Here is a 16026-nt window from a genome sequence, read left to right on the forward strand (position 1 = left end):
AGGATGTCAGGCCGCAGAAGGGAGGCACAGGCATGAAGCTTGGGAAGGGGGCACCAGAGGAGGCAAGGCCTGTGCAGAAGCAGCACCAGAGGCCACTGCAGCGGCTCCACCACCCAGCAGCACCGCCAGGAGGCAGGAAGTGGGAGGCCAGGCAGGAGGGGCTGTGCTCGCCCAGGTGCCAGGAGGAAGGGCTGAGAGGGGACAGTGCAGATGTCCAGAGAGGCCTGGCGGGGATGGGCCGCCAAAGTCACAGGTGGGATGGGCTTTCTCCAGGGAGTTCTACAGCACAGATGGTGCCGCTGGCCTGGCTGTGGCCAGCTCTGCACATGAGCCTACCCCAGTCCTTGCTGGGCACGGACCAAAGAATGGTTCCTGGGTTGGAATCACAGAATTCAGGGGCTAATGGCAGTCGGGATGGGAATTGGGAGGGGGGACGTGAATTAAATATTTGAGCCCTGGTGGAGGCTATACAGGATGTTCACGTTAAAGAAGGTTCTGGAGAAGGGGATGATTCTTGGAATGATGAGTATTAGTTTCCACATGCCTGAGTTTAGGTTCTGGATTTAAAACCTTATTGTAAGATCATCTCTTTGAACCTTCTCTCTAATTGTGGGGTTTTATGGTTTGGGGGAAATTTTACTTATTTTTGTTGTTGGTTTTTTGGTTTTTGGTTTTTTGAGACAGGGTCTCCCTCTATTGACCAGGCTGGAGTGCAGAGGCTGGAGTGCTGTGGGGCGATCAGGGCTCACTGAGGCCTGCACCTCCCTGGCTCAAGAGATCCTCCCACTTCAGCCTCCCCACTAGGTGGGAATACAAGCGAGTGCCACCATATCCAGCTAGTTTTAAAAATTTTTTGTAGTGATGGGGTCTTACTATGTCGCCAGGCTTGTCTCAAGCTCCTGGGCTCAAGTGATCCTCCCGTCTCAGCCTCCCAAAGTGTTAGGATTATAGGTATGAGCCACCATGCCCGGCCAATTTGTTTTTTTAACAGATAGAAAATCATTTGAGGGGGAAACTGATCCATTTAAATAATTTATTTTATTTTATTATTTTTTTTTGAGACGGAGTCTTGCTCTGTTGCCCAGGCTGGAGTGCAGTGGCATGATCTTGGCTCACTGCAAGCTCTGCCTCCCAGGTTCACGCCATTCTCCTGCCTCAGACTCCCAAGTAGCTGGGACCACAGGTGCCTGCCACCATGCCCGGCTAATTTTTTTTGTAGTTTTAGTAAAGACAGGGTTTCACTGTGTTAGCCAGGATGGTCTCGATCTCCTGACCTTGTGATCCGCCTGCCTCAGCCTCCCAAAGTGCTGAGATTACAGGCGTGAGCCACCGCACCCGGCCTAAATAATTTATTTTACTTAAAAAACAGTTTTGCTCAACCTCGTTCATGAGCTGTGTTGTGTTCTTAATGTTTATCAATAGTACATTGCTCAGTTCTGGAAAGCACTTAGCCAGATATTTAAAAAGCAACAGAAATTGAAGTGCAAAATAGAAGATGGAACAAAAACTCTCCAATAGTGTATTCAACTTAACAGGTTTTCAACTCACCAGGGTGCTATTGGAATACAATTGTCCCCCTGGTTCCTGTCATACAAGATCAAAGTTAAACCACTAAACACAATTGCAGCATCCTTGACTTCATACACTTTCCTTTCCACACATCCATATAGACGCCCGAAGCAACCTTCAGGGCAGAATTGTCTTTTGTCCCTCACTCTCAGGGGACAACCATGCACTAGGGCCCACCTGCCAGCCACCCCTGCCACTGTCACTACTGCTGGTATTAGGGGGCAGGGGTGAAGGAGGTGGCCAGATCAGGGCTCGGGGTGCCTGGCTGAGTGCCCCCTCCACTGAGCCCATTCCTGTGCCTGCAGCTTCCCACAGGCTGAGGCCCCAGTGTCCTGCTTGTGCTGCTGAGGGGGCTCCATGGCCTGTTGAGAGGCCTCCCCAGGAAGCCCATAGGGAGGAGGTTGGGGTGTCTCCTGCCTTGGGGGTGGGACAGTCCCTTCTTGTTCCCACCCCAGGTACCTGACCCAAGTTCTCCTGTGCATGAGGAATGCCTGGATGTCCCTCCCTGGTAGGTGGGATGGGCCAGAGGGAGGTCCTGCCTACACAGCCCTTAATTAGGAATTTAGAGATTTGTGGTCTAGGAAGGAGCTGCTTCCGCTACCATTTGGCCAACTGTGTGCTGTGCAGACCCTCAGCTTGGAAACAGGTTTCAAGGATGTTCAGGACTTGCCTCGTGTTCATAAAGGTCAGGGGTCGCCTCTTCCCCCCTGCTCCCCTGCTAACTCTGCAGCAGGCCCTGGACTAATTAAGTCCCCGCAACAGCCCCGAGACCCAGGCTCTGTGAAAGTTGTCAGAATCAAAATGGAGCCACTTTTGTCCAACCCTAAGAGCAACAACAAAATAATGCGGCCGGGTGGTTCTGAAGGAGGGCCCTCCCGCACACCTGCCTATGATCAGAGCCCTTCCAAAGCCTCTGGGAAGGGCACAGATGCCTGCAACAAGACCTTTTTTTATTTTTTATTTTTTGCTGGGACTTTGCAGTTCACTATGTGAGTCACAAGGACGGCTAGCCGGATGCACAAGAACACTTGCCTGATACGCTGTGTCCACTCATAAACTGATGCCGGTTCCTGGGATAAGCCCCTGGAATCAGTGTTCTCTTCCTTTCAAAACAGCTGTGTAGGTGGATGTGGTGGCGAGTGCCTGTAGTCCCAGCTACTCAGGAGGCTGAGGCAGGAGAATTGCTTGAACCCGGGAGGCAGAGGTTGCAGTGAGCTGAGACTGTGCCACTGCACTCCAGCCTGGGCAACAGAGCAACTCAAAAAAAAAAAAAGACAAAAACCAAAAACCGACCATGCACTGCTCCTGTCGCCTTTCAAAGCCCCCCTTGCCTCCCCTCCTCCGATGCGCCCCTAGTTTACTAAGGCCGGGGCTCTGCATGCAGTGCTGCTGCTTATTCCCAGTTAAACTCCATAGTTTTGGAGAGCCTCCCTCTGTTTCTTAAGGTTGACAGGACTATCATCATTCTTTTCGTTCATAGATGAGGGAATTAAGGTTTGGAGAGGTTCCGTTCTGAAGGACACTCAGTAAGTGATGGACAGAGAATTTCAGCTCAGACTCAAAGGCTATTTAATTTACTTCTTTTAAATCCATGCTTCTTAGCACTCAGCTAGTCACGTATCACCTTGACAACTTTTTGCCGTAGCCACATTACTGCCTGTGGTATGATTTACTGAATATTTTTCTCTACATAAGCTCAGATTTGCCTTAAATCTATTAGAAAAGGAAACTTGTAACTGAAAAATGGAAGACCACCATCTCTTGCCATAAACAGAAGCAACTGTGTATTCCACACACACCAAAAGCAGTGTTCTTACAGCCTCCTTAGATGTTTTGAGTCTAAAGCATGCTTTATCTTGTTAAAGGGGAGATGGCAAAGTTAGGGTGGCAGTGAAACTAACCAAAGGTGGGGAAACTATGCAAAGTCCACAAGGCATTTCTTATTTTTTTCTTTTTCTTTTTTTGAGATGTTGTCTCACTCTGTCACCCAGGTTGGACACATATCTGGTTGTCAAGGATTAGGGACAGGGGAAGAGGTAGAGGAAAGAGGTGGCCTGGTTATAAAAGTACCCTGTGGGGTTGGAGCTCTTCAGCATCTCAACTATGGTGCTGTTACACAAACCTACTTAGGTGATAAATTGTATACACACTCCCACACACATGCACACGAATACAGGTAACACTGGGGAAATCTGAATAATAACTGGATTATGCCACTGGGGGAGACTAAGCAAAGTGCACAGACATCTCTTGTACTTTCTTCTTTTCTTTTTTTTGTTTAGACAGGGTCTTGTTCTGTCACCCAGGCTAGAGTGCAATGATATGGTCTTGACTCACTGCAACCTCCACCTCCCGGGCTCAAGTGATACTCCCACCTCAGCTTCCCAAGTAGGTGGAGAGATAATTTCAGCTCACACCCAAAGGCTATTTAATTTATTTCCCGTGGAGGGACCACAGGAGCAGGCCATTTTGCTCCGCTAATTTTTGTATTTTTTGTAGAGATGAGGTTTTTCCATGTTGCCCAGGCTGGTCTCAAACTCCTGCGCTCAAGTGAATCTCCCACCTCAGCCTCCTAAAGTGCTAGGATTGCAGGGGTGAGCCACTACGTAGGGCCTCTTGTATTATTTCCCTTTTTTTTTTTTTTGAGACAGAGTCTCACTCTGCCACCCAGGCTGGAGTGCAATGGCATGATCTCAGCTCACTGCAACCTCCACCTCCCAGGTTCAAGTGATTCTCCTGCCTCAGCCTCCCAAGTAGCTGGGACTACAGGTGCATGCCACCACACCCAGCTAATTTTTTGTATTTTTAGTAGAGATGGGGTTTCACTGTGTTAGCCAGGATGGCCTTGATCTCCTGACCTCATGATCCACCCACCTCGGCCTCCCAAAGTGCTGGGATTATAGGCATGAGCCACCGCACCCAGCTTGTATTATTTCTTACAACTACTTGTGAATCTATAGTTCTGTCAAAAATTCCAACTTAAACATGAAACTCAGGGTGGCTATAAAGCCTCCTGACTCACCTTGACTTTGGAATCAATCAATCAATTAATTGAGGAGACCCATTAGTGAGTCTCCTCTGACTTTCAGCCAAGAATGTTCCTAACTCAGCAAGATGAAGCAGGAGGTAGAGGGAACTAAGGGGGCAACAAGCAGGGGGCAAGGAGGACCTATGAGAGCGACATCTTCCCTGAGAGCCCCAGGACAACCACCGGGAAGCCAGGAGGGCGCAGGCAGGAGGACCCGGGAAAGCTCGGCCTGAGGGAGGCCCTAGGCGTGGTGGGGAGTGGGGCAGGGCAGGCAGAGGCTGGGCAGCAGGTGAGGTTCCCTGGGTTCTGAGGGCCAAGCCTGGGGTTTGAGGTAAACAGGCTCGAGTGGAGAAGGGGCTGCTGTGGTTGGGCTGGGGTGGGTGGAGCTGGAGGAACCTTTTCTTCTTGAACCAGTTTTTGAATTGTGCTACAAAACACGGTACATCAAGTTTACCTCCTTCACCATTTTCAAGTGTACAGGGCGGCAGTGTTGAGTACACGTACAGTGTTGTGCAGCTGATCTCCAGAACATTCTCATCCTGCAACCTTGAAGCTCTGTCCCTATTAAACTCCAACTCTAACCCTAATCCCAACCCTAACCCTAACCCTAACCCATTGCCTCCTCCCTCAGCCTCAGGCAACCTCCATTCCACTTCTGTCTCTATGTATTTGACTCCCCTCGGGACCTCAGAGAAGTGTGTTCATGCGTATTTGTTCTTTTGCACTGGTATATTTCACTGAGCATAATGTCCTAAGGTTCATCCATGTTGTAGCAGGTGTCAGGGTCGCCTTTGTTTTCAAGGCTGCGTGATACTCCATTGTATGTGTGCACCCTGTTTGGTTTCTCCATTTCTCTTTTGCTGGACACTTGGGTTGCTTCCAGCTCTTGGCTGCTGTGGATAATGCTGCTGGGAACATGGGTGTGCAGTTATCTGTTCGAGTCCCTAGTTTGCATTCCTTTGGCTACACACTCAGAGTGGGATGTCTGGACTGAAGCAATACTTTTGAACTCAGCCTGAGGTTACCAAACTCTCTGAACTCCTTATCAGAGGCTACACTTCTGGGTGTTCCCCGGGGCCCATGGAAAACAGACTCACCCCAGGCTCCATCTACCTGTGCAAGGGAACAGGGGTCAACCTCAAGTGCACAAGCTGCTCTGGAAGACCCAGCCCAGGCCTGGCTGACCCAGAGCACTGGCCCATTCCCAGCCTGCGTCCTCAGGACATAGGTGTGGGCACCCATATACACCAAGTGGGTTCTAGGGCAGCCAGGCCACCCAATGTGCCTCCTTTCACACTCCTCTGGGGCTCGTGACATTACGAGCCCTAACCCAGGCCCTGGCCTAGGCTGTGTGTTTCCAGTCTCACCTCTCTTCACACCTTGAATGAGGTGAATGAAGGAGTGGCGACGGGTCTCCCACAAGACACTGCGAGCCACACCCAGTCCCTTCCCTTCAGCAAGCTTGGCTTCAGGTCACAGGACTGGGAGGGGTCAAGATGGACACCAGGGGTGTGGGGAGGGACGTGGAGCATTTACAGCCAGGGGCAAAGTCCTCCCCTGATTTAAACCCAGGCAGCCTGCGCTGCAGCCGGTTCCTGGTGTCCCCACTTCGCCTCCCTCCTGCTGCCCCCAAGACATGCAGGGGCCCTGGGTGCTGCTGCTGCTGGGCCTGAGGCTACAGCTCTCCCTGGGCGTCATCCCAGGTAATGAGGCTCCCCAAGCTGTTCCACACACAGGGCACCCCCTCAGCCAGGCTGACCTGATCTCTACTCTCCCCCTGGCCAGCTGAGGAGGAGAACCCGGCCTTCTGGAACCGCCAGGCAGCTGAGGCCCTGGATGCTGCCAAGAAGCTGCAGCCCATCCAGAAGGTCGCCAAGAACCTCATCCTCTTCCTGGGCGATGGTGAGTGAGCAAGGCCTGTCCAGCCCCGCAGTCCTCACAGCCCCGGCACCCGGGACCTTCAGTGGTTCCAGGACAACCCTGGGGCCCAGGACTCACACATTTCTGCTCCTTCAGGGTTGGGGGTGCCCACGGTGACAGCCACCAGGATCCTAAAGGGGCAGAAGAATGGCAAACTGGGGCCTGAGACACCCCTGGCCATGGACCGCTTCCCATACCTGGCTCTGTCCAAGGTAAGGGCTGGGCCACCTCAGAGTCCTCCAAGCAGAGGAGAGGGATCAAGGATATGGAGTGTGGCAGGAGGGAGGGAGCCAGGACAGCTGGGGCCTAAGTTAGGAGCTGGGAGCAGTTAGGATCCCAGAGGACCAGAACCAGGTCCCTGGTTGGGGTCTGGGTGTCCGCCCCGAAGTAGAGCTCAGGGTGTCTCCGTTCGCAGACATACAATGTGGACAGACAGGTGCCAGACAGCGCAGCCACAGCCACGGCCTACCTGTGCGGGGTCAAGGCCAACTTCCAGACCATCGGCTTGAGTGCAGCCGCCCGCTTTAACCAGTGCAACACGACACGCGGCAATGAGGTCATCTCCGTGATGAACCGGGCCAAGCAAGCAGGTGAGCTGGGGCCCGCTGCGGGGTCAGGACCAGGCCCAAGATCTCGGTCACCGATCCTGACCTCTGTCACCCTCAGGAAAGTCAGTAGGAGTGGTGACCACCACACGGGTGCAGCACGCCTCGCCAGCCGGCACCTACGCACACACAGTGAACCGCAACTGGTACTCAGATGCTGACATGCCTGCCTCAGCCCGCCAGGATGGCTGCCAGGACATCGCCACGCAGCTCATCTCCAACATGGACATTGACGTGCGACCCCAGGGCCAAGGGCTGGGGCTAGGCAGAGGGGAAGGTGGCACAGGCTCAGATCCAGGCAACCAAAAGCCTGATCTGGGTCAGCAGGTTCTGGAGGTGGAGTTGGGGATGTAGAATGTGCAACACAGGCTGGGCCATTCCCACAGCCCTGGGGAGGGGAGCCAGGGGCTATGCATGAGGAGGGGGCACGGGGCCAGCCAGGCCCCCAAACCACCTGCCCCATCCATTGTCCCCAGGTGATCCTTGGCGGAGGCCGCAAGTACATGTTTCCCATGGGGACCCCAGACCCTGAGTACCCAGGTGATGCCAGCCAGAATGGAATCAGGCTGGACGGGAAGAACCTGGTGCAGGAATGGCTGGCAAAGCACCAGGTGATGGGGGCTGGCAGGTGTGGGAGGCACGGCAGGGGGAGGCCAAGTGTGTGGGTCTCAGGGCTGTGGGCTGAAGCCTGGCTCTGTCCCTGCAGGGTGCCTGGTATGTGTGGAACCGCACTGAGCTCGTGCAGGCGTCCCTGGACCCGTCTGTGACCCATCTCATGGGTAATGACCCCCTTCCTGCCGTGGCATTCCTCAGACAGCCTCAGAGGGTGCCATCCGAGCCTGTGTGCCCATTTGCCAGCACCCTCCCGCTCACAGCCTGCCAATCACCACCAAGCTCCTTGTCCCACAGGCCTCTTTGAGCCCGGAGACACGAAATATGAGATCCACCGAGACCCCACACTGGACCCCTCCCTGATGGAGATGACAGAGGCTGCCCTGCGCCTGCTGAGCAGGAACCCCCGCGGCTTCTTCCTCTTCGTGGAGGGTGCGTGGTGGCCCCTGGGGAGTGGAGGAAGGCGGGGCGGGGCAGGGCAGGTTCAAGCATCTCCCCCCTCTGGCCTTCCTGCAGGCGGCCGCATCGACCATGGTCATCATGAGGGTGTGGCTTACCAGGCACTCACTGAGGCGGTCATGTTCGACGACGCCATTGAGAGGGCGGGCCAGCTCACCAGCGAGGAGGACACGCTGACCCTCGTCACCGCTGACCACTCCCATGTCTTCTCCTTTGGTGGCTACACCTTGCGAGGGAGCTCCATCTTCGGTAGGCCTGGGGAGAGTGGCAGGTGCTGCTGCATCAATTATGAGGGTGAAGTTTGAGCCTCAGTTTCCTCCTCTGTCAAATGTGTGTAATGCCGGCACCAGCCCTATAGGGATCTTGTGAGGACCGAGCCCCCGAACAGGCAAAAAGTGGTGGTGCCTGGCACATAGGAGGCACTCCCACAGCTGTGGTCAGCTCAACTACAGGGACCCGCATCTCCCTACAGGGTTGGCCCCCAGCAAGGCTCAGGACAGCAAAGCCTACACGTCCATCCTGTACGGCAATGGCCCGGGCTACGTGTTCAACTCAGGCGTGCGACCAGACGTGAATGAGAGCGAGAGCGGTGAGTGAGGCTGAATGGCCCGTGCAGGGGGACCAGGGTGCCAGGGATGGGGGCATTCGCGGGAGGGGGACGCCGCCTGCCTGCCCTGAAGTGCACTCACCCTCCTACCAGGGAGCCCCGATTACCAGCAGCAGGCGGCGGTGCCCCTGTCGTCCGAGACCCACGGAGGCGAAGACGTGGCGGTGTTTGCGCGCGGCCCACAGGCGCACCTGGTGCATGGTGTGCAGGAGCAGAGCTTCGTAGCGCATGTCATGGCCTTCGCTGCCTGTCTGGAGCCCTACACGGCCTGCGACCTGGCGCCTCCTGCCTGCCCCACCGACGCCGCGCACCCGGTTGCCGCGTCGCTGCCACTGCTGGCCGGGACCCTGCTGCTGCTGGGGGCGTCCGCTGCTCCCTGAGTGCCCCACTCCGGAGTTATCCTGCTCCCCACCTCCAGGCGTCCTGCCCTGTTCCCCGTCCTGAGCCGCCACTTCCAGCGAACACACCCAGGTGTCCTGCCGTTGGACTTTCACCTCCTAGAGATAAACCAGCCTCAGCTGGCGCAGCGGGGCCCTTCTTCCCTCCGCATCCCCTTGAGGGAGCAGCAGCCCAGGGCGCCCTGGGAGCTGAGCCTGGGACTTCCAGGACCTCCCCTCAGGCTGCTCTCTGATTCTTCCTCCCAACCCAGAGACTGCAGATTTGTGCCATGCGGCTGCCTGCACCCCAGACAATAAAGGGACCAAAACCACCCAGCCCCCACCCTGCCTCTAGCCTAAGGAAGACCAAGCAGGCCTGGACCCAGAGACGTCCCCCATCGTGGGACACGACACACCCAGACCGCGTGCCCCACCGTCTTAGCTTCAATCCTGGCAGCACCTGGTAGACCCAAGGACTTGGGTGGATCAGGACACCTGAAGAAGAGAAGCTTCCGGCAACCCTGCAACCCACCCAAGGAGGCTACTGGGGCGGGGATTCCCAGGGGGGCTTTGACACAGTCCTCTGCTGTCTCCCCACTAGGATCATTCCACACCCCTGCACCTGACCAAGGGACCAATGAGGCAGAGGCTTGCCCCAAGTCACAGCCACTCAGATGCTTCCTGCCCCCCAGTGCCCATTCCAGGTCACCAGATCCAAGGAGTGCCTGAGGAGCTCTGGGTACAGGGCAGCAACCCAGAGCCCATGGGCCCTCCCGGGACATCTGGATGCTGGGCATAGATTTCTCAACAAGGAAGACTCCCCTGCCTCCTCAAGGTCTCCATTCTCCTAGGAGACAAAGCAATAATAAAAGGTGTTAGACAATGTAATGCCAGTACTACTTCCTAGGAGAAAAATCATGAGTGAGTGTGGGCACAGTATCTGGAGAGGTGGATAACGCAGGCCAGGAGGTACTGCTGAGGGGCAGATGATTGAGCAAGAGACTTGAACAGAGTGGGGGCTTGAGCAAGGCAGCACAGCAGTGCAAACGCCCTGGGGCAGTGTCAGCAGGTGCTCTGGGAGGCCAAGGGCTGGATCAGAGGGGTGGGGGTGGGTGGGCAGAGTGGGGAAAGCCTGAGGGGTCAGGAGAGCGGGGTGTGCGTGGGGGACTGTGAAGTCTGGTTAGAGGGGTGTGGTTGGAGGTCTTTGAGGAGGGCTGTGACCCGCCCTGGCTGGGAAATGAGCACTCTGGCTGCTGCCAGGAGAAGGGTCTGGTCTTTTGGGCGGAGGGTGGGGGTGGTGGCAGGCCCAGGTGAAAGCTGGGGAAGGAGCTGACTCCAGGTGTTTCTGATCTCCCTCTGAAAGTATTCTGGAGCACCCATCCCAATACAGCCATACTTAGTGAGTACACACCTGCTCCAAGAGAACATTGAAAAGAATTAAATAAAGGTGAAATCAACCACATTTTCCAGCGAATTTTGCAGTATTACAAATTTATTTGTACATTTACAAAGGTGCAAAAAACATCTTGCTTTTGCAAGAAATAGTAACATCATTCAAATGCTTTCTTATTTACTAAAACCTTGAAATAAAATTGTAAAACATCAGTTTGAAGGCCTGACTCTCAGGGTAGTTCTTTTTTAGTTCTGGGTTTTAGTAGCTGTCACAAAAATATTGGAGGACCATGATCCCACTTGTGAATAGCCATAGGACTCCAGCCTGGGAAGCATAGCGAAAATCCGTGTCTAAAAAATGAAATAAAAGGATGAATTTTATGGTATGTAAATTATATCTAAATTTTAAAAAACAGATTCGAATATATAATCTGCTTTCAAGTTTTTTTAAAATGTGTAGGGATCAGGGTTTTATCAGTCAAATACATTTTTGACCACAAAATTCACATGTCAATGAAAACATTCTCAAACTTTGGTTCTAAAAAATGTTTTCTTTGGCATGAGTTTTCATTCCAAGATGATTACTTTCTCATTTTTTCATTGAAAGGACATCTTTACCTTGAAGGAGCAGATGCAAGAAAAGTACAATTATTTTTCAAGCTTTCTCCTGATTGCCTAAAACAGACAGCTCTTGTCATCTCAAAAGTGTCAGCATTTTGGTCTTTAGGAAGGAGGGAGCCCGGGCGCAGTGGCTCACGTCTGTAATCCTAACACTCGGGAGGCCAATGTGGGCAGATCATTTGAGGTCAGGAATTTGAGACCAGCTTGATCAACATGGAAATCCCATCTCTACTAAATATACAAAAATTAGCCAGGCGTGGTGCCGCACACCTGTAATCCCAGCACTTTGGGAGGCTGAGGCGGGCGGATCATTTGAGGTCAGGCGTTTGAGACCACCCTGGTCAACATGGTGAAACCCTGTCTCTACTGAAAAGACAAAAATTAGCCAGGCATGGTGGCGGGGGCCTATAATCCCAGCTACTCCGGAGGCTGAGACAGGAGAATTGCCTGAACCTGGAGGCGGAGGTTGCAGTGAGCCGAGATCACATCACTGCCTCCAGCCTGGGTGACAGAGCGAGACTCCCTCTCAAAAAAAAAGGAGGAGGGAGGTGGGAGTGGGGGTGAGGATTGAAAAATTACCTATCGGGTACAAGCTCATTATATGGGTATTGGGTTCACTAGAAGCCTAATCTCCACCAGTATGCAGTCTACCCATGTAATAAACAAGCACATGTACCCCTGAATCTAAACTTTAAAAAAAGAATATTCACAGGAAAAAAAAAGACTTAATCACAGGGAAGCAGAAACAGACATACATTAAAAATTACTGACAATTTTTTTTTTAAATAAGGAGGGAGGGCCAGGCACGGTGGCTCACGCCTATAATCCCAGCACTTTGGGAGGCCGAGGTGGGTGGATCACGAGGTCAGGAGATCGAGACCATCCTGGCTAACACGGTGAAACCCCCGTCCCTACTAAGAATACACAAAATTAGCCGGGCTTGGTGGCGGGCGCCTGTAGCCCCAGCTACTTAAGAGGCTGAGGCAGGAGAATCACTTGAACCCAGGAGGCAGAGGTTGCAGTGAGCTGAGATCACATCACTGCACTCCAGCCTGGGCGACAGAGTGAGACTCCGTCTCAAAAAAAATAAATAAATAAGGAGGGAGGGAAAGTCAAGCAGAGAGGGAGGGGAACTTGGGGCAACCCTCTTCGGTATTTTGCTATGAAGATAAGTCATTCTGTGTGGCTGGAAAGTTTTCATGGTCCACCCAATCTCCTTACCAAGTATGGGAAAGATTCTACTGTAATGCCACAGTCTTGGCTTTATAACATTAGCCCACTGATGGTCTGCAACATTCTATGCCCTCCAGGCTTCTACCTCTTCCCTGCGCTGATTAGACTGTGGATGAGCCAATGAGTGAGGGGTAAGGGTGAAGCCACCTCTGCACCCTGATTCGTATCCAGAATCCTTTTTTAAAAAACCCTTTCTGAGTAGCTATTCTATCTGTGGTTGCATTTTTACCGTTTTTCCCATATGACATCATTTTTATTAAAGAAGGCATTTACCGTTGGCAATATATCTTCTCTGCTATATCTTCCCTTTAGTGGCTCAAAAAAAAAAAAAAGGAAAGAAAGAAAGAAGCGGTTTGTGTATTTCATTATTGGAATAGAACCTGGCAAATACCTTCAGCTGAGCCATGTTGGGAACATCTGTGCTTTCGGCCCACTGCAAAGCAAACCTCCCACACTGGGTAATTTGCTCTAACATGAGTTTCTTCCAATCTTCGGCAGTGTTTTCTCTACATCTTTCGATGGTGTTTGCTGACAGAGAAATGCCTTTCGGTTTGTCGACAGATCATTTATTGTTCATTGTTTCTGCCATTTTTCCTGCAGCAGAAAGAATAAGTGTCTGCCCATTGGTAGGTGTTTTTTGCTTCATGCTATCATGCAAGAAACTTTAAAAGAGCTTTCCAAATATTTATCATTGCTTAGGGAAATAACTAAGAAGTACTGGGTTGAACAGCACAGAACTTTAAACACCGCTGGGAAAAAAACTGCTCAGGTTTCTCTTCGGTTCTGAAAGCTTAGTTTTAGACACCTTGCCAACCATGAGGATTTCACACTGCTGATGACTTAACAGCTCCAGGCACAAGGCACCCGGGGCAAACTTCAGCAGTAACCACAGAATGGGGGAAATTCAAAGAGTTTTGTTTGCTGATTTTTTATTTTAGGGGCTAACTTCTGGTCAGGTCTGTACCCTGAGCTCAGCCAAGAGTAATAAGGAATTCTCAGCTCTCCCTTCTGCTGTGGTTCACCTGCTCTGGATTTCTGGTGTTCATTGCAGATTCCTTACAGGAATCTTGTGTGAGCCACTTGGCCATTTTGGGGGATGAGTTCGGTTAATACCAGATCATATAAGCCGAGCGTGGTGGCTCACGCCAGTAATCCCAGCACTTTGGGAGGCTGAGGTGATCGGCCATCACCTGAGGTCGGGAGTTCAAGACCAGCCTGACCAACATGGAGAAATTCTGTGTCTACTAAAAATACAAAATTAGCTGGGCTTGGTGGCGCATGCCTGTAATCCCAGCTACTCAGGAGGCTGAGGCAGGAGAATCATTCGAACCCGGGAGGCGAAGGTTTTGAGATGGTGCCATTATACTCCAGCCTGGCCAACGAGAGTGAAACTCTGTCTCAAAAAAAAAAAAAAAAAAACAAGATCATATAATCCATCAATCCACTTAGACGCACTGAACTCTAATCCTCCGCAATCCGCTGAAAGCGTGCAATCCAGAGTGGGTATTGCATCAACCCCTGGTCTCGGGCACCAAATTCCTTTCTTCTGGGACACCAGAGAACTGCGTGGGGTGGTACCTGCATGAAGGGTGAAGGCGCCAGCATGGAACTTGATATTAAACATGAGCTCTTGGGGCGCCCACTGCTCAGGGCTGTGGCAAGGCAAATGGCGAGCTGAGCAAACAGTAGGCACTCAGGAGTGCCTGACATCCCTTTAACCAAACCCCAAGGTCCAGGTGAGTTTTGAAGTACTTGAGTACTGGGCAGGATGCCCAGGCTGAGCAACTCCCTGTGAGCAGGGGTATCTCACTCCCTGCAGAGCACAGACCCCAGAAGGCACCACAGGTTCAGTCCCCAGCAGATTCGAAGCCCCCTGCCCATCGAGTTCCCTTGAACCCCTGCCCCTGCACAGATCCAGTGATTGGCACAGGAAGCCTCCAGATCCAGTGAGAGGAGCACACTCCTGCAGCCTCTCGGGAGGACTCAAGGGGGATCCCAGCTGTGCCATTCTGGCCTGGGTGCTGAAGTTGCATCTGATCATGCCCTGGCCCCACTGGTTCTAGGAACAGGCCTCCCCACCGGGTTAGCAGCTGCATAACTGGCCTCTGCCCCTAGAGGAAGCCTCCCTGAATCTCAGCCTCCCAGAGGGGCTCCAGAGGCCTTCCGGAAGCTGTGTGGGATTTGCAGTTGCACCCCTTCATCTAAGGCGGCCCCAGGGTCTACTGACCCCAGCTGACCATTGACTGCCAGTGCACACACCAGACCCCAACACCAACAAGCAGCTGGAAGCTCCCCTTGATAGAACCTTGCCACTGGGGCTGCCAGTCTTTGCTAATGCGCTTGGCATGGTGCCTGGGAACCAGCCACATGGCTCTTGAGCTGCCCTTCAAGGAGGAAACAGAAGTCCCCTGTCAAAAGATGAGGCCACCATCCACCCTTAACAGGGAGGTGGCCAGGCCCTGGTACCCTGTTCTGGCACTTTCTTTGTTCACCAGATTTGCAAATTTGTTATCAGCCAGCACAGTTTCCCCACCCTGTCTGGGCTCCTTAGAGTAAAGGAAAATTCTCCCCAAGGAGCTGCCTTCAGATCTCTCCACACAGATTCCTGACAGCAGTCCCTGCAATGGTTTGGTTCCACAGGATCATAGAAGCTTTTTAAAATTATTATTTATGCAAAATATAGACAAGGAAAGATGCGATTTGACTGCACCATGTGACAGCTTCTTGGGGATTTGAGCTGCCTGCCGGTCCAATGAACCAGCCGTGAGCTGCTGCCAGAGGCTACGGGATCCTGGGTGGCAGCTGAGGTTGGGGAAGCCAGGAACCCATCTTACTCCCTTGCAACCTGATGAGCTCATGCTGGACACGGGCCCAGCTCGGGACTGAACTGTGTAGCCCCCTGGGCACCTTGAACCTTGCATCAGGGCGGTGGGGAGGCTGGGGAGGAGGAGGCATTCACTGTGACCAGTGGGGTTGCTTTATCTGTGGATGTGTTTATAGCTTTTATTTTATTTGTGTATGTGTGTTTATTCTCTTTTATTTTATTTTATTTTATTTTATTTTATTTTATTTTATTTTATTTTATTTTATTTTATTTTTGAGACAGGGCCTAGCTCTGTCTCCCAAGCACGATCTCAGCTCACTGCAAGCTCTGCTTTCTGGGCTCAAGTGACCTCCCAAGTAGCTGGGATTACAGGTGCGCACCACCACACCTGGATAATTTTTGTACTGTTTATAGAGACAAGGTTTTGCCATGTTGTGCAGGCTTGTCTTGAACTCTTGGGCTTAAGCAATGCACCTGCCTTAGCCTCCCAAAGTGCTGGGACTGCAGGGATGAGCCACCATGCCCCAGCCAGTTTTATTTTATTTTTAATTGATAAATAAAAATTGTATATATTTATGGGGTACAATGTGATGTTTCAATACATGTATACATTGCGGAATGATCAAGTCAGGCTAATTAGCATATCCGCCCCCTCAAATATTTATTATTTCTTTGTAATGAGAACATTTAAAATCCCATCTTTGGCTGGGCATGATGGTTCACGCCTGTAACCTCAGCACTTTGGGAGGCCGAGGAGGACAGATCACCTGAGGTCAGGA

General features: G+C 52.3%; 1 protein-coding gene across 1 annotated transcript; it reads left to right on the forward strand.

The window, feature by feature from the left end:
• Positions 1–6186: 6186 nt before the first annotated feature.
• ALPI (alkaline phosphatase, intestinal) lies at positions 6187–10789 on the forward strand. The gene is made up of 11 exons (XM_003813146.6): positions 6187–6300; positions 6383–6499; positions 6614–6729; positions 6933–7107; positions 7184–7356; positions 7599–7733; positions 7829–7901; positions 8032–8166; positions 8251–8442; positions 8666–8782; positions 8894–10789. The coding sequence occupies exons 1-11, from the start codon at positions 6234–6236 to the stop codon at positions 9178–9180; spliced, it is 1587 nt and encodes a 528-aa protein (XP_003813194.1). The 5' UTR covers positions 6187–6233; the 3' UTR covers positions 9181–10789.
• The last annotated feature ends 5237 nt before the right edge of the window (positions 10790–16026 follow it).

This window comes from Pan paniscus, chromosome 13, assembly GCF_029289425.2.
Source record: "Pan paniscus chromosome 13, NHGRI_mPanPan1-v2.0_pri, whole genome shotgun sequence".
Taxonomy (NCBI): domain Eukaryota; kingdom Metazoa; phylum Chordata; class Mammalia; order Primates; family Hominidae; genus Pan; species Pan paniscus.

Coding starts and splice junctions, on each gene's coding strand:
- ALPI (XM_003813146.6), top strand. CDS start 6,234: ATGCAGGGGCCCTGGGTGCTGCTGCTGCTGGGCCTGAGGCTACAGCTC. Junction 6,730..6,932: donor CATACCTGGCTCTGTCCAAG/GTAAGGGCTGGG, acceptor CTCCGTTCGCAG/ACATACAATGTGGACAGACA. Junction 8,443..8,665: donor GCGAGGGAGCTCCATCTTCG/GTAGGCCTGGGG, acceptor ATCTCCCTACAG/GGTTGGCCCCCAGCAAGGCT.